Below are 19,373 nucleotides of genomic sequence, written 5' to 3'. Positions count from 1 at the left end.
TAATTTGTTTTTCTCTTAACTTCAAAAATTATTCTTTTAACAAATTATTCAAACTGACCCGCGTCTATTCGGGTTGTTATAGTGCCCATAATACGGTTTGGTCGAATTGTTGAGTGACGCAATAAGGGTCCAAAATTCTTGTTTTACTAGAGCGGGCAGGGCCCGGCTTTTATCTCGCACAGGGCCTAAACCTATTTTAAGATTTTCGGAGAGGGCCCTTCATTTGCCATTCTCCTGGGCAAAATAAGTAGTTGGTAATTTCATTTCTGGTGTAAATTTGAGCAGAGAAACATTTGCCTTTCCCATAACAAAAAGAAAAAAAAGAAAGATTCTGGGGTCAAACAATCTTTACCTTTGTCCTCTCCTAAAGAATAAATTGCTTTAAAGATAACATATATTCGTACCGTGTGACGCCATGCCTTAATTGAAAAGAAACTGAAAGCAAAGAGATACGACTAGGCATTAGGACAACGAACCAAACGTTTGACGAACAGTTTGTGAACTGTTCGACAGAAAGTTCGTTTGTGTTCGTTCGTCTATTAAACAAACGAACACGAACACGAAATTTCGTTCGTTTAGTTAAATGAACAAACATGAACAGATGTCGCGTTTGTTCGTTTATGTTCGTGAACGTACGGTAACGTGTTTATTTGTGTTCAATATTTCATTTGTGTTTTTAGTTTTTATATTTATTTAAATACTTCAAAATTACGACAAATTAAATATCTAATAAGCGTCAGTGTATTATATATTTTGTTCATGAATGATTGTTTTTGTTCGTTTGTTTCCATCTGTGTTCATGAATACTAGTTTGTGGTCATTTGTGTTCGTCAACGTTCATTTTTGTTCGTTGCCTAAAATTAACAAACGAACACAAACGAACACGAACAAGTTCAATTCCTTAACAAACGAACACGAACATAAAATCTCGTTCGATAAGTGTTCGTGAACGGTTCGCGAACACATATATTTTTTAACAAACGAACACGAACAAAGTCTTGTTCGTGTTCGTTCGGTTCGTTTGCAGCCCTACTAGGCATGGCTAGGCCTGGGTGGATGGGAGGACCACCAGCCAGGGCCTGATATTTCGAGATACACATTCTTTTATGAAAAAATCCGATATGTATATGTAAAATATTTTTTTTAATAGGATACACTCATACAAACACCAACATAGGCCCCACTTATAAAACTATTCTTATGATTTATATTAGTTATTAGCCCCTTTGGAATAGGTTTAGACCTTTTAGTGAGTCCAATACCCAATTTCGTTAAGGCATAATGACATATTTTTTCGAGCTCTAACAGGGTACACAAATTATCAGGGCCGGCCGGACTGTGGATGAAGAAGAAGATGGAGAAGATAATTTATGGTTTTTTTTTGTTTTTTTTTATTTAACAAGGATAGTTTGGTTATTTTGCAAAAAAAAAAAAATAAGATAACACATATTCGTACGATGTGACACCTTGCCTTAAGTGAGAAGAAATGGAAAAGCAAAGCAAGGGAATTGAAAAGGACAAATCTATAGTTAATAGTTGATATTATGTTTCTTAGTTTTAATAAAGTGTTTTTGTTGGCATTCGAGTTTATTATTTTTTTTTTTGTTGGAAGGGTGTTTAAACTATATGGAGTGGAGAGGTTTGAAAAACGGACGTTATACGACATGTGGACGTCATGTTAGTACATGTCAGAAAAGTGACGTGATGTAAAAAAGGGGAGGAGTGGGATGGAGCGTGGAAGGTAGCGTATGTGTGTGTGTGTGTGTGTATAGAAAAGTGTAATGTACAATAGGGCTTATCGTGCGCTCGTACACGATTGTGAAATCGCATGTTATAAAAAGAATGTTGGAAATCGCATTGTTGGTTTTTTTTTTTTTTTTTTTTGATAAAATCGCATGTTGGTTTTATAGCAATTTCGCATGTTAGTAAATATGATGAAATCGCATGTTGGTATATAAAGCAATTTCGCATGTTGGTTTTTCAGCACAAATCGCATGTTCAAGACTTAATTCGCACCAGATCGTACGTCTGGGATGATCGCGTACATTTTGTACGATAAGAGCTATTGTACGTTAACCCGCCTCTATATATAGGGCTGTAAACGAACCGAACGTTCAGCGAACAGTTTGTGAACCGTTCGGCTGGAAGTTCGTTTACGTTCGTTCGTTCGTTTAGTTAATGAACGAACATGAACAAGAAATTCCGTTTGATTAGTTAAATGAACGAACACGAACAACTGTCTCGTTCGTTCATTTGCGTTCATGAACGTTCGGTAATGTGTTTGTGAACATTCGTTCATGTTCGTTTGTTTATGTTGTTCATTAAACATTTTTTTAGTATTTATTTATTTTATTTAAACCTTTTATATTCCTTAATTCTTATTTATCTCATCACCAAACAAATAAAATAGGAAACACTACCTCCACCTTTCTTTCTTATTATTCACATCCAAATATACAATTGAACTTCGTCGATTTTATTTGTGTTCGTGAACCGTTCATGAACACGTTCATTTCCTTAACGAACGAACACGAACAAAAAATCCCGTTCAGTAAGTGTTCATGAACCGTTCGTGAACACATAATATTCTTAAAGAACGAACACGAACAAGACATTGTTCGTGTTCGTTCGGTTCGTTTACAACCCTATCTATATATATAACCAACCCAAAGTTCACCTACCAATGAAACGCTGTCACCTCACCCACACATTTGCCCTCACGCCGGTGGAGAACCTTAAGCCCCAACCACAACACCGTGCTCTGTGCCAGACACAGGGTGGTTAGCTTGGCGTGGACTGGCTTCCACGCCCACACCGTGTGGTCTTATTAGACTATATGATGTGGAGGCGCATGAAGTGATGAATTATTCGACATGTGGCTGCCACGTTAGCACGCGTCAGAAAAGTGTCATGTAACAAAAAAGGGATGAGTGGGATTGGGTGTGGAAGAGTAGCGTTATTCGACATGCAACACAGTTTTAGTATTATTATTTTATATTAAAAAATATATAAAATCAATTTTTTAAATAACATTAATACTAATATAATAATTAACAATAATAAAAAGGATTACATAATTTAACTAAAAAAAGATTACATAATTAATAAAAACTGAAGATGTAATGTTTGGTAGCCTTGATACGGGAGTATATTCTGAGGTGGGTAAACATAGTTACAACACTTATTAACACACTTAATCGCATATCTCGAAAATAGTGTTTGAAAGTGTGCTAAAGCTTAAGTGGACCACAATACCGTTGAACGTCTTGAACTGTTAATATCATTCTAAAAGCAGGCATGATATCATCAGTCAAGGGGGAGTCTGTAAGTGCAGTATCCGGTGACTGAAGATATCAGTGTTGAACAGAACGGATAAAGCACAGTTACCAGGCAGGAACTGCACTTACAGACTCCCCCTTAACTGTTGCTATCAGTTCTGTCTGACACTGATATCTTCAGTCACCGGATACTGCACTTACAGACTCCCCCTTGACTGATGATATCATGCCTGCTTTCAACTTTGGCCGAGACTTGATCTTCCGGCAGAGCACAGTGATCTTCAACCCTTCTGATAAAAGACTTGCTGATGATCACTTAAGGCTGCTTTGAGAAACTTGAAGAATCCAACATCAAACACTGCAGATCCTCCCCCTCAAACTACTCCCGAATCAAGTTAACGTAAACCGACCTACAACCACATGTAAGAATATCGCTCGATACATTAATCTTCAAACCTAATCGGCACCAGAAAGAAACATTGGATTTCTAATGTCCAACCTTGAACACTTCAAACTTTACTAAGACATGAAGTTCAGTTCGATAACTTAATAACAAACTGAACTCCGTAAAAGTACATCCACCATATTAATCAAAAGTCTTCAACCCTTCATGTATGATCTCATCTCGTCATGTATCCTCATGAATCAATCTCCTATCTTCACAAATCCACTGAATCCCCGATGGCTTTCATCTCCGATCTTCCCCTCAAATCAAGAAGCCTCACATTATTTCGAGACCAGAACTAATCTTCTCTACTATATACAACAACTTAATAAGGCTCATTCTTCAACTAGTCGTCAACCAAGAATTCAACTTCATCACGTCAACACTTGATTAATAACATAAACACACGTGACAAAACTCCATCACACACGATCTATTTCACGCACAAGCTTTAGATTTATGAAGAAAATAGGATTTTTTACTCCCCCTATTTCTTCGTAAACTATCAAAGTCCAACTAAGTTATTATTATCTTCACCTCCAATGCACGATATTAGTCCCAACTTGTCACATGAATCTCTAGTAAGAACCACATTCCAACACCGAGAATCTTGTAAATAACCATGGACCGCCATTACCGAACAAAAATTCACGCAATTTTTTTTATCACCAACATTTTCCCAAACACTTTATTATCAAACTTATCAAAGCCCATCATTTGCGAAAAATGGAACTTTACAATAAACCAAAACCTACTTCAAGTTTCCGAGCTACACAAAATTCTGACTCTTAGCTAATTATCTGGTACCCCAGGTAACCCAAAATAACTAGAAAAACTCGGAACATGCAAAACTCGGAATTTTCGAACTACGCAAACTTCTAAACTTAGCTAAAAATCCAGTACCCCAGGTAACCCGGAATTCTAGAAAATTCGGAACTCGTAAAACCCGGAAGCTTTTGAAACCTCGGATCAGGTTATCTAAGCAGTACTTCTTGATGAAGATTAAGTTGAAATCACCAAGAAATCTTTAATCAAAAGAGAACACAGGTAATGGATGGACGCAAGTGTGACGTTTTGGATTTGTTTACCGATAAAATTTTAACTCATATTGAAAGAGTGTAAGAAGAATAATCTAGATCCCCTTTTCCTTTTATAACTCAATAAACTCGGAGAGTCACACTAAGATAAACTCGGAATAAAGGAAACTCAAGACAAAACCCCGGACTCGAATATGTGCGAAGGAGTAACCTCAGACGAAGAATCTTTTGTTTTTAAACAAACCCGGATAAGAGTTTGTTAATTAAACCCGGTTGTCTTGTTGTTTCAAACACAGCTTCAAAAGCACCGAGCAACAACTTGTTCTAATACAGAAATGCTGACTATCATACACACAAAAGAATCCCAGAACATACCTATAGATAAAACCAGAACATAAAGAAACTCGGAACCAGTGTGCTTTCAAAGAAAAAACCTGAACGCTAACTCGGAACTTATGAAGAATTAGTGAAATCGGAATTATAAAGAAATCAGCGGACCTTTTAAAAACATAAATAAAGAAACCCTGACCAGAAGATCAAAACCCTGAACAAAATGAAACAAAAAACATGGATGGGACAAGACAAAACAGAAACTCCGACCCTGATTAAATGGATACCCGGACCTCCAAGGAAACTCGGAAACACAAAGTTTTTAAAAGTCTGAACGAAGTCATATTCATAAACCTATAGTAAACCCGGAACAAGGATGATTTTGAAAACACTGAACTTTATGAACCCTGAAAACTAAAACCCTAAAACTGATTAAACCCGGAACGAGATAAAAAGTCATAAACATCATACAAAACTCGGACCGTAAATTTAATTCCTTTGGAAACTCTGAACTATATTTTCTTAGAAATTTAAACTGGACACACCAATTTAATTAAAAAGCAAACTCGGACAATGGTCAAGAACTAGAACAACTTTAAAACTCTGACACAGTCAATAAACTCTGAATAGAACTCAAATCGGACGAGATGATTCATTGAAAATAAACTCGGATTAATAGTTTGAACCTCAGAAAGCCTGAATAAACTTAAACTTTGAATTATGTTAATCAGACACATAAGCTTGTAAACCCTGAAATCTTAAAAACTAAACCTTGAAGATGTAAAATCTGACCTCTTAAAATGTAAACCCTGACCACTAAGTTAATCCGGACAAGAGGAAACCTGCTTCAGGATATCTCACAAGTGTGACTTCACACAAGTTCAACAATAATCCAGAAGCACAAACAATGAAGGAAAACTCTGACTTGATGTTGATAGACTAACTCGGACAGGTATAACACTTACATAAATCCGGACATTGCCTTTTTCAGATCAAAACCCTAGAACTGCAACACTTGGAGAACAAGAAAAACCATCACAGCCGACGAACAATTTCATTTTCTTCAAGTTTTATGTAGAATCTTCACGTCTTCAAGATGTTTGGCGGAAACAAACATCAAATCAAGAGCAATGGTAATGCGGAAGGCAGTTAGACCATTCCGAATCGGTAACCATGCTCTGATACCACTATTGAAGCACCGGATCGATGACGAACATCAAACATTGCACTTGATTCAAGACATGAAGAACAATCATAAACACCAAAGATAGAAAGATGTAGAAGATGAATCTCTTTATTATTGAATTAGTCATCACAGATTACACAAACCAAAGGAGTATACATCATCTACAAGCTGGTTTAGATCACAAAGATCTAAACCTAGCTTTCTCTCACTAACACATAGTATCCCCCTCTCTCTCTCTAGAATGTGCACACTGATGGAGGATGGATGGGATCTTGTGCACAAAGCTATCTCTAGGGTTACCCTAATCTACCCTATACAACACATATATATAGACTAGGGACTAAACCCGAACAAAACATATTATCCGGGATACAAAATAGATAATTCGGACAAAACTAATTATCAACATATTTCGAGTTTAACATCATATACTTGGAATTGATAAGGCTACCGAATTCTTAACTTGGCTTGGACTTTTTTGACCGTTGAACAGAACGGATAAAGCACAGTTACCCGGCAGGAACTGCACTTACATTGTAGTGGTCGTTGAATGCAGTCATGGAGGTATATACTTCACGTCACTTTGATGAGAGGCTATCATTTTTTCCGATAGTAATCTCTCCCTCTCCCCCTCTCCAAAGAAACCATACCACCAGCTCCACCTCCACCTTCAACCTACCACCGCCACCTCCAACGTTACCTTCAACCCACCACCACCACCTCCACCGTTATGATGTTCTATAACTATAATGATAAATATTGCAACACAAACTATTTATCAAATTTGATCGACACACCTGGACAAGTATCTATGAAGTATCAAGATCTTTAGCTTCTTGTCAAGGAGCCCTTTTAGTGGTTGATGTAGCTCAAGGTGTACAAGCTTAAATCGTTGTAATGACGATAATACCTGTCCTTAACAAAATTCATCAACTAACCGATGACCCGGTTCGTGTTAAAGAAAAGTTAAGACCACGGGGTGTGGGGCGTTGGTTGGGGCGGGGGTTGCCAGGCAACGCTGGCTAAACCACACTGGGCCAGGGTTGGCCACGGTGTTGCCCTGTTGGTGTGGGTTTGAAGTCTGGCGTGGGGCGCGGGGGGGGGGGGGGTGGAGGTGAGGTGGCTGGCTTGGATTGGGCCATTGGCTGGTGAGAGATGACCGTTTGGGCTAGCTGTTTGCTCTAGCCGTTGAGGATGACGGTTCTGCTAAGTTAAAAATAATTTTTTTTAATAATACAAACTTTTCGTATAAATACCATCCCAAACTTCATTTTTTCACATTTATCTTCTTCAATCAAAACCAAACACAAATAACAAATCTTCAACCAAGCCCACACCAAAAAACAAAAGATGGTGCATTGGATAGAGGAAGAGGAAATCGTACTTGTGACATCGATTGCCGATGCACAACGTACTCTACAACGCAGTCAAACCGCGTATTGGGGACGAGCATTTCAGCAATACCAACAACACGTTGGCAACGTATGTCACAATTTAAACGCGTGCCAACACAAGTGGCGTGAGCTCAAACCGAAGTTGGATCGGTTTAAAGTTTGCTTCGACCGTTTCCCTGCGAATGACTTGACCCACGACGATCGAGATTTTGAATTTACTAATATTTGGATACTTAAATAAAAGTTTATATGTAAAAGATAAGTTTATTTAGAAAATTCATAATTAATTTTATATTAAATTCACTTGTTAATGAATATAGTAACTATCAATAGTCAAATAATAATTATGTATAAACTAGAATTACGACCCGCCGCATTGCGGCGGGGATTCTTTAGTTATAACTAAGTCGATTTAGGACGCGCACGTTATGTTGAACCTGTCAAACGGGAAAAAGATAGACGATATAAAAACGTTTACCCACACACGCACGTTGCATCGTGTTAACTCGCAAAATTTAGAACGAAACGTAAAAACGTTAAACTAAAGACGCACGTTGCGATGTGTTAAGTCACAAAATTTAGAACGAAGCATAGAACGAAAAAATTGTAGAAAATGAAAACTACAAAGGACCAATGTTGAAAATAAAAAAAGTTATGAGGATAGATTGCAACAATCATATGCATAACCATTTTTTCTTTGAAAACCTCACAAAACCAAGATTACAACACATAAGTAAAAAAAATCAAAGTGGTTAAATCGCAAAAGATGAAAACTTTTGAATTAGAAATGAAAAATCAAATTAATCAAATGGGTAAATTGTATAAGATGGAAACTTTTGAATTAGAAGTGAAAATCAAATAATGAAAGGGGTTAAATTGCCAAAGATTAAAACTTTAAACTTAAATTGTCAAAGATTAAAACTTTAAGGTTAAAAAGGAAACAAAGATTAAAATTTTAAACTTAACTTGACAAAGATTGAAACTTTAGGGTTAGAAATGAAAATTTCAATTTTTTTTTTTTTGAAAAACTCTCAAAGCCAATTGTACATCTAGTATATGCATAAAAGAGTTGCTTTTTAATAAGGTTTTAATGGGCAGGAAAGAGATGCGAGGAAACTAAAATGAAGATGATCGTGATCAATATGCCTCTTGTTTTCTTTTATTGTTATAATTATAAGTATAGTATATAGAGGATAGGGAGATGATCAAATAGGAAGTATAATTTGGTCAGGAATGATAGGAAAAAATAGGGTTATGATATGTGGCAAAATTTAAAAATAAAGAGGAAAGATATTTTAGTCAATTTTATCTAATCTTCTCCCTTTTTCTTTCCCTATAACTTCAAAACCCACCATTTTCAAAACCCACTATCTTCAACATTTTCTTCACTTTCTATCTCAATAATCACTACATTATAATGCGATTTTCGTCATCAATCAATCATTCAAACACCCAATCAACGTGTTCTTCAACTTTTTTTTGAAGAAACCCAGATTAATTTCATACATAATCTCATTTTTCCCGTGATTTCGAGGCGATTCACTCGATTCGTTCGATAAGATCGCTGATAAGTATTTCTAGCATTCAAATTTCGTCAAATCGTTGAAGAAATCTGAATAAATCGACTTCGATCAATGTAAAAAAATTTTGGATTGCATTTTTACGATCTTGGTTTTTGAATTGAGTTATTGCGGTTTACAAATGAATGAAAAAACACTTTTTTTATTTTCAGTCCATTGCGTTTTAGAAACAACACATTTTATTGTGTTTTTAGTCCATTGCGTTTTAGGAAAAAAAGACATTTCTTTATCTTTTTTATTCCATTGCGTTTTATAATAAACACATTATTTTATGTTTTTAGTACATTGTGTTTTAGAAAAAAAAAACACATTTCTTTGTGTTTCTAGTCAATTGCGTTCTATAATAAACACTTCTTTTGTTTTTTTTTATTACATTACGTTTTAGAAAAAAACACATTTCTTTGTGTTTTTAGTCCATTACGTTTAAAAAAGATTTTTTAGTTCATTACATTTTAGAAAAAAAACATTTCTTTGTGTTTTTTAGTCATTGCGTTTAGAAAAAAGACATTTTTTTTGTGTTTTCAAACCATTGCGTTTTAGAAAAAGACATTTCTTTTTTGTTTTCTGGCCATTGTGTTTTAGAAATAAGACATTTCTTTGTGTTTTTAGGCCATTCCGTTTTAGAAAAAAAGATATTTCTTTGTGTTTTTAGTCCATTACGTTTTACAAAAAAAAAAGATATTTCTTTGTGTTTTCAGCCATTGCGTTTTAGAAATAACACATTTCTTTTGTGTTTTTTGTCTATTGCGTTTTAGAAACAAGACGTTTCTTTGTGTTTTTTGTCAATTGCGTTTTAGAAAAAGGTCATTTTTATGCTTTTGTCCATTGCGTTTTACGCATCTGGGTTTTCGAAAAAATCCAAAATATAGCAATAGTATATTGTTTTAAAGATAAAAACGCTCGTTTTTCTGGTGCAATTTATATAAAAAATAATGTCGTATGAAAGAGTTATTAACGTTTAAAAAACGGGGGGGGGGGGGGGAGTGGGGAAGAGAGAAACTATTGCTTTGTATTGACTAGAATACCCCTACACAACTGACGCGCCTCATTCTTTTTTATCAATTACACCCATTTAATCCTAACACTTGATTAATCAATTGATGGTCAAGATTACTTCATAACCAAAATAAACTTTCTAGTATATATATACTGACACATAGAAGATATAGATACAGATATACATTTACTAAAACATACATCTCACTTGTTATTATAATCTTTCTATATTAATAAACAAAAATCTTTTTTGGACACGTGTCACTCTCTGGTGCCTCCTCCCTTTTAATAATAGTATTACATATTAATTTTATACACAAAATATAATATAATATTAATTAATATAGTTAGAGATAAACGTCTACATTCAAATTTAATTAACAATTATCTATAACAAATATAAATGTATCAAATAATATAATAAGTATAATATTATTTAATATAGTTAGAGATCAAACGTATAATTTCAAATTTAATTAATAGTAAATTACTTTTTGAGACCCTATGTTTTAGTGGTTTTAATCACTTGAATCCAAAATCAAAAGGTTTAACACCTTGAGTCTCTAACCGCTCATTCACACCCTCTGTAAAAAAATTCAAAAAAACCTTTTGTAAGGTTGAGTTCTCTAAGTTCTCACAACTCGTAGAAGTTTTCATTTTACCCTGACCATATATATTTGTTAAGATAAAAAATATTATTTGGATATAAACAATAATTACTAATAAAGTATCAAATCACATGGTACAAGTAACGAAAATATAATTGTTCTTTTGTTTTACTAATTTATCTAAATAAGTCATTTCTTTAATAAGGATTATATACAAGTTTATAATTTATATTTTTCATCATTCAACCCGTGTAATACACGGGGTTGTAAGCTAGTATAAATTATAATCAAACATACTTTAGAATCAACCTAAAAAACTAATGATAACTCATACCAACAGCGTGACAGATGAGAAGTATATGGAACCCTATAAGTAATTTCTTAAATCTATCTATCTACTATAATAAAAGAAATCAATTTTTGGACACGTATCATTCATTGAAGTTGTCATAAAATTTATAGTTATCTTATATTAACTAAATAAATAATAAATTAATATTAAATGTTATTATACTTTATTAATAAAATATTATCCTCAAATCTAAATTGTTAATTTAATATATTTTTAAAACAAATACCTCTTTTTCCTACTTATCTTATATTAAATATATAAATAATAAATTAATATTAAATGTTATCCTAGTTTATTAAACATATAACTTTTTTTATTTTTTGGTATACAAAATTATATTTATTCAACTCGTGTAAAACGTGAGGTTTTAAAAAATATATTTTTTTATTATTTACTATACAAAGTTACATTTATATAACTCGTGTAATACACAGAGTTTTTAAAGATATAACTTTTTTTTATCATTTGCTATGTAAAATTAGATTTATTCAACACGTGTAATACAAGGGGTTTTTTAATGATATAATTTTTATATTATTTGGTAGATTTTTCAACCCGACTATACACGGGTTTTTTAAAGATACGGCGTTTTTAGTATTTAATATACAAAATTACATTTATTTAATCTGTGTAATACACATGGCTTTTAAATATATAACTCTTTTTAGGTCTATTCAACACGTGTAATATACGGGGTTTTTAAGGATATAATTTTTTTATTATTTGGTAGATTTATTCAACCCGATTATACACGGATATTTTAAAGATACGACGTTTTTAGTATTTCGTATACAAAATTACATTTATTTAATTTGTGTAATACACATGTTTTTAAAGATATAACTTTTTTTATTATTTGATATATAAAAATACATTTATTTAACCCGTACAATATACGGGGTTGATAAAGATATAACTTTTTATTACTTAATATATAAAATTATATTTATTCAACCCGTGTAATATACGGGGTTATTACCTAGTTTAAAAATATATATTAAAACTAAATAATAATTATCTATCATTAAATAGAACGTAGATAAAAATATAAGCCTTGCAACTATATATATATTTTTTAAAAACATTATTAAAAAAACCTAAATATGAAAGATGTTACAAGTAAACTCTTTTGGTTAAAATAGATTCGCCCAATAAGTTAAAACAATAAAGAGGCAACCAATTTTAAAGAAGAAAATATTAAATAATAAGGTTGTAAATGTGTCGAGGTAAATCAGACTGGGCTCGGGCTCAACTCATCTAAAGCTCGAGTCAGCTCGTGGCTTGTCAAACCGATTTGTTTGTCTAAAAAAATGTATTTTTGGTATTACACATAATGAATAATATGGTATTACACATGACGTATAATAAGGTTATTCATATTAACAATATAAACAAATGAATAATAAAGGATTTTATCAAAAGTTAAAATTTGTTATGTGTGAATGGGCTCAAAACAACGAATTAACATAAGGCTATGTGTAGTCATAACCCCACTTTGGGGGCGTTATGCGACACGTGGCACGTCACGTGTGCGGGTGGGGGTTATAGGGCGTTATGCATTTAAGCCCGTAATCATAAAGCCCCCGCCTAATCATTACTCAATTATTAATTTCTAATTTTTTATAATTATTTTCTAACTTTATAAAATTAAAACTCATTTTATTAAATTAAAAAAACATTACACTAAAATTAAAAAAAAAAAAACATTACAGTAAAAAAAAAAATGCAGGGACCAAAGTGTAAAATGCAGGGACCAAAGTGTAAGAAAAAAAATGCAGGGACCGACTGTCTTCTTCTCCGGCCTTCTTCTCCGGCTTCTTCTCGGTCTTCAGGTCCGATTTGCAGGACCTATCCTGTTTCCTCTCCAATTTGCAGGGACCAAACATGGTCAAACAATTAAACCTTTCTCACATCACGCCGCGATATGTATCGCGCTCTCCCCCCATTTTTGAAACATAGCGCCGGTTGTTTTCGTGTTCCGGGCGTTTTGGCGGCGCCATGCTATGGCATACCGCCCCACTACGTATGCTCTAACGGTTAAATTATTCTATACAATCTTTTAAATCTAGGAATGCTGTAAATACATAATGGATCACAAAATAAAAACAATACCTAAAGAAATATAACACAATGTCGAGAAAAAAAGACACAATGACGAAAAAGAAAACATAGTGGCAAATAAAAAGACACAATGATCTAAACTAAAATTCTAAAATCTACTAGCTAAAAATCTAAAAACGAAAACATAAAATCAAAAATCATAAAGTTCGACGAGATGGTTCTAATGCCTCTAGAATAAGTCCAATCAGAATTCGTATGATACCTTTCCTCCACTTCCTAGCTTTAGAAATATTATTCAAAGTTAAGTAAGTATTGAAATATTGATTTGCATAACAACATTAAAACCAATAAATAAAATTTTATTTTGCTATTAGTAACAATAGCATCGCTTAAATTATAAATTTTAGAAATTTGGTAATTTCCTATACATACATTCATCAAATGGGGGAATAGTGTCAGACAGCTGCCTGACACTCCTCAATTAGACCAACCAGTTTATTATATTATATCCATTTTAATTACGTTTTTGCCTCTATTTAAAATTTCCGTTTTGCCCTCCCAGCTCAAAATAAAATTACACTTTCGTCCCCATCTCAAAATTACGATTTTGCCCTTAATTCAAAATTACGATTTTGTCTGGCACTCCCCTATTGGATCAATCAGTTTAGTATTTTATATCCATTTTAAAATTACGTTTTTGCTCCTCTTTAAAATTATGGTTATGCACTTATGCCCCCAGCTCAAAATAAAATTACGCTTTTGTCCCCAGCTCAAAATTACGATTTTTCCCTCGATTCAAAATAAAATTGTGGTTTTCCCTTAGCTCACTGATTTCCTTTTCGCCCCCAGTTCAAAATAAAATTTTGTTTTTGCCCCCAGCTAAAAATTACGATTTTGCCATCTGTTCAAAAATGTGATTTTTCCCCGTTTAACAAATTATGATTTCGCCCTCAGTTTAAAATTACGTTTTTTCCCCAGTTCAAAATAAAATTATGCTTTTGCCCCAACTCAAATTACAACTTTGTCCTCGGTTCAAAATAAAATTGTGATTTTGCCTCCAACTTAAAACTACGATTGTGCCCTTAGTTCAAATTTATATTACGCTGCTACCCCAAGTTCAAAATTACGAAATTGCCCCTGTGAAAATTTACAATTTTGCCCCTGGTATCACTTTAGCTTTTGGCAAATTACGATTTTACCCTAGTAAAAAAAATACAACTTTCCTTCAGTTAAAAGTTACAATATTGCCATTGTTTTAGTTTTTTTTATCAAAACTATAAAAGTGTTTTGTTTTAATTGGTTGACTCGATTTAATTGTTTTTTATGTCAATGAAACACTCGCTCATTATTTGGCTATCGCCCCGCAACGCGGGCAAGGTATTAACTAGTTTAAGACAAACTTGACCTATATGGATAAATTAATAAATTATTGACTAAATTGACAAACCATATTTTAGAATAGTCTAGAATACTTCCAAGGATGGTTCTTGATGAAAAGTTCCTATTACAATAAACTAGAACACATTTTGGTGTTATTGATGGTTCTTGATGAAAAGTTCCTATTACAATAAACTAGAACACATTTTGGTGTTATTATAATTTATAAGTGATTAACGGGTTGAAATTTGATAATTTGTCAAAATTGAGTTCTAAACCATGTGCTTTTACAAAACTATGACTATGCGGGATGTCTAATTGTCTACAGTGATTTTGAGTAAATAAACAAATTTGTAAATTTGGTCTTTTGAAACATTATGTTTGTATATGCATCAATGGTTGATTTTATGTGGTATGCAATTCACAAGTGTTAACTTTGCTAGAATTGCCATGGGAGGATACTTAAATTGCCAAGGTAAGTGCATGGCCTTTTTCCAAAGCCATTGAATTGTATTGTGGTCTTACGTATATATTTTTTACTAGTTTATATGCTTAACTTACGTTGTGATCGTGTTTAGAATTTAGATGTTAGGTAACTAACTTGCTAGCTTTAATCATATGAAAGTTATTAGCAAGTAAGTACTTTATTGTGCATAAAATTCTTGATATATGTATAAGAATCATGTAAAATTGTAATTATATCCCTTGAACATGGAAACTAGAATTCGTGGTTTGGATTGTTATCACATATAATTGGAATGTACATTTTAATATGTATTGCTTGGGATGAATGTTTCCTAAAGTTGGTGATATTGAAGTAATCACAAGTTACACCTCATAAGTGCGCGCCAAATTGGTAACATAGGTTGTTATTTCTCACGTATGGATCAAAACCGACACTTGATGAAAAATTGGAAATAGGTGACAGGGAAGCTATATTTTGCACGGACAAACAAAAGAGCCATTGATATCGACACCATAAGAGGGTGTATGGATAATAGGCTATGTTAGTAATGTAGGCTTAAAGTTAACATAAACAACCTTTTGTAGAATATTTTTGAATTTTTAAAAATGAGTTTTTCCTTTAAGTGGTTTTCGGGTCTCAAACTGTACATAAAATTTTCTGCTTCCTAGGTTGGCGGATATTTATATTCAACAAGATTTTGGTATATAATATTCTAAAAAGGTGCTCTGATAAAGTGTTTTTTATAAGAATTCTAATGTAACTTGGGAGCCTCCTACTTATAGATGATTCTATTTGGGCTACCAAAGTGGCAAACCCAAGAACATTCATGGACCTTCTTCTGTCATTATATATGACAAACATATAATGCAATACTTCCAAACATTAAACATGGTTTTGATACATATAAAAAACAGGAACTAAGATAAGAAAACACTGGTTCGTAGTTCAAATCAAAGCAAGCAAAATTAACCAAAATACATACTTAGAATTCCTATTTCAACCATGTATTAGTTATAACGGATGCTAGAATGTCCTATTAAAACATCAGTTTCTTAAGAAGTTATTCAGATGTGACCACAATGTCATCCATGACTTTTTCCATTATTTCTTTCGATTCTTGGAGCAAGCGAACGCTAGTTTGAAGCAACTCCCTCTTTTTAGTCACCGACGGTGGTTCATCCAACATTTTCTCTATACCACCACTTTGTACCATCACCTCATTTACTATCTCCATCTCCATCTCCTTGTTCACCACTTTTTGCATAAAAAAGCGTAGTTGGAGCGCTAAACAGTCCACCATACGTTTCAAAACAATTTTCCAATACGCCGTCATCTTCATTTTGAGATCATAAGCCTGATCCCTTGTGTTTGCTGAAACACTACTCAGATGCCTAGTGTTAACCGTCCCAAAACCTTCCACATTTAGTGTACAGTTGACATTGCTCATTGAGTTCAAAAATTGAGTACGATAGCCCATTAGCTTGTTATAAGAAGTAATAAAGTCAGGATCACAAGTGTAATCCGTGATCTTCTCCATCTCAATCATTTCAACAACCCTTTCCACAAACTTGACTTTTGTTTTCTCCATCACACAGTGAGTTGCTTTCCTCATCAAAGGAAGCAATTGTGGGTAATTTCCACATCGATCAATCAATACTTTAGCGCATACGTTTTCAAGATAACCCCACACTTTGTTTACAAAGCCAACAGGCAAATCAGAAATATTGTTCACTTTTCTCTTGAGCATGGTAAGAAATACCGAGTGTGGAAGTAAATTAGGCAACCGGATCCCATTAGTTTCCTCCAAAACCTTCATTTCCTCAACCAAGAAACGTTCAGAAAACTTAACACTTGATTGGAGATCTTTTGATAACTCATCTATCATTTCTGCCATCCGAGCATCACAATGCATTTGTTGATCATTTTCATATTCATCAAATGCACCTTGGATTAAGATCCTTTGAAGAGTTTCTTTCAAAGACCCAACGATTTGCATAAATGTAACCATTGCATCAGGAATACTTGTAAGATTCCGTGGCAATTTGTTGAGGTCCACAATAGAAGCGTTGAGTTTCTCATTTATTTTCTTGACGATTTCGGGCAAACATTTAGATATGATTACCGATTGGATCTCAACAAGCCTATGGGCCAAAACTGGGATACCCACCATGGAATTGTCAATCTTGGACAGTAAAGGGTGAGTTTCAAAGAGTGCGGCTTCTTGGTTACGAGCTTCTTCATAGGTTTCATTGTTGATCCTATTTCTAACACAGATGTAGCCAAGGCCTATGTTAACCGCATTTGTGGTAACTTTTTCAAGCAGGCCATTCGGGGCTTGGTCACATTTGGTAACGACAGCCAGTGTCCTTTGCCCAGTGTTGTCCACACTCCGTGACATGCAAATTGATTCACACGTAGAGAAATCAACCGAGGCAGAAAGAACATTCAAAATGATGCTTTCGTCTGGCTTTATGTATTCCATTATCATACCTTGCCACATGCAAAAACAAATATCATATAAGAACTTCATCTGATTATCTATGTTCTATATAATATTACTAAATAATTAATAAATGGAACAACACATTTTATACTTTGATCGATTTTAGAACTCATATTTAAATGTAGATTTTAATTGATAAACTAAACACGTCTTGTGTGGCATAATAATTGTTGTTTCAAAATAGTTTATTAAAACCCTGTCTAATGTGTCACTTTGTATGAAATTGTATCAACATTTGTTAAAAAAAATGTATCACATAGACACATAGTATAATCAGTTTTCTGTAGAAGTTTAAATCTTTAATGAATAAATGTGGGGGCATGCTGTACCCACAGTGTTTGCTTTCTAAGAGCACACGGGGTGGCAACGTTATTTACCGTGATAGAATTCTATCACTCGTGGAACACCGCCGCCTCCATGTTTATCACGAGTTATAGGAATAACTCGTTGAATGTATAACGCGTTGAACTTGATCAAATGAATGTGTATTACTTGTACATTGGGTATTAATACTTGTACATTAGAATCTCATCACTAGTGATACCACCCCCCTACATTTCTATCACTAGTGATAGAATATTGGGTGATGACATAGCATGATTTGATTGGATAGTGAGAGTGATAGAAATCCATCACTAGTGACCACCCCTCCTCCCCTAATCCAACACCATTTTCAAAAAGCCATTTGAAGTTGTACCGAACATCCGTTTGACCCAAAGGTTCGCGTCATAGCCCCTACCTTTGAACGATTGCTTGAGGATTTGTCAAACGGCTGTTTTAAAGTTAGGGCTTGCATCATAGTCCCCTACCTTCAAACGGCCATTTGATGATTTATTTGGGTGTGGGAATAGTATGACGCTATATTAAACTAGCATACAAGTGATATTGCACAAACAACTGTCATTGTTTCCTTTAAGTAGGCGACATAGAAGAACACTAAGATTACTGTAACACAGAAGAGTACGTACCTGAAATCTGTTCGTAAATGTCTTTGGGTTGATCACCAATGGGGACCCGAGTGATTCCAGGCAAATCAACCATGGTAAGATCCGGAACACCTCTCTTTCTAACAACCAAAGTCAATGGAACATTAGATATGCCTTTAGAGTTTCCAGCGATCTCCACCGTAGCCTTACCAATGGCTTCAGATATCTTGTTTTCTTCGATGATCTTAACTGATTTTTCTTGAAACTCCAAAACGATCTCCGGCACGGGATCCGAATGGTGTTGAAGCCTCATTATAAGCGGTACCCTTGTGCATATATCTTGTCCACGCGGCAGACTTATTCCAGCGAGTGACTCTAAAACACTAGACTTACCGGATGACTGGTCTCCGACGACAACGATCGTGGGGAGAGGAATGCCTTCTTGGGTGACGTTGAGGCGGCGGAGTTTGTCCACTGCATCGAGAATGGGACGTATCTTCTCATTATAAGATATAACGAGAGGCGGAAAATTTTGGTTGTGATTAATTACTTCACCACCATTGATGAATGTGTGATCATTGTTAACCATTGTTGTTGAATTGCCGAACTAATTACACAGAAGGAGGTTGATTTGATGGAAAACAAAAACAGTTACCAAGAGCGATATCTTTGGGATATAGAGACGAGTTCAGTTTCTTAATAATGCTTTCAAATAACTGAAAAAGAAGTACATATGGTAAAGTCTTGTGCCACATTTGTTTCGGCATGGTGCATTGTTTTAATAAGTAATTTGAAATTACTTACTAAAAATTAAATCTAAAATAAAATAGTTTA

At 34.0% G+C, this 19,373-nt stretch overlaps 1 protein-coding gene across 1 annotated transcript; it reads right to left on the bottom strand.

Annotated features, from left to right (window-relative positions):
* Positions 1–16,098: 16,098 nt before the first annotated feature.
* Positions 16,099–19,133, bottom strand: LOC110928018 (dynamin-related protein 4C). The gene is made up of 2 exons (XM_022171274.2): positions 18,582–19,133; positions 16,099–17,600 (listed from the first exon to the last, which is right to left on the bottom strand). The coding sequence occupies exons 1-2, from the start codon at positions 19,126–19,128 to the stop codon at positions 16,171–16,173; spliced, it is 1,977 nt and encodes a 658-aa protein (XP_022026966.1). The 5' UTR covers positions 19,129–19,133; the 3' UTR covers positions 16,099–16,170.
* Between the last annotated feature and the right edge of the window lie 240 nt (positions 19,134–19,373).

Source organism: Helianthus annuus, chromosome 3 (genome assembly GCF_002127325.2).
Source record: "Helianthus annuus cultivar XRQ/B chromosome 3, HanXRQr2.0-SUNRISE, whole genome shotgun sequence".
Taxonomy (NCBI): domain Eukaryota; kingdom Viridiplantae; phylum Streptophyta; class Magnoliopsida; order Asterales; family Asteraceae; genus Helianthus; species Helianthus annuus.
Note: the sequence above shows the minus strand (reverse complement) of the source record. Positions and strands in the feature narration are given on the sequence as shown.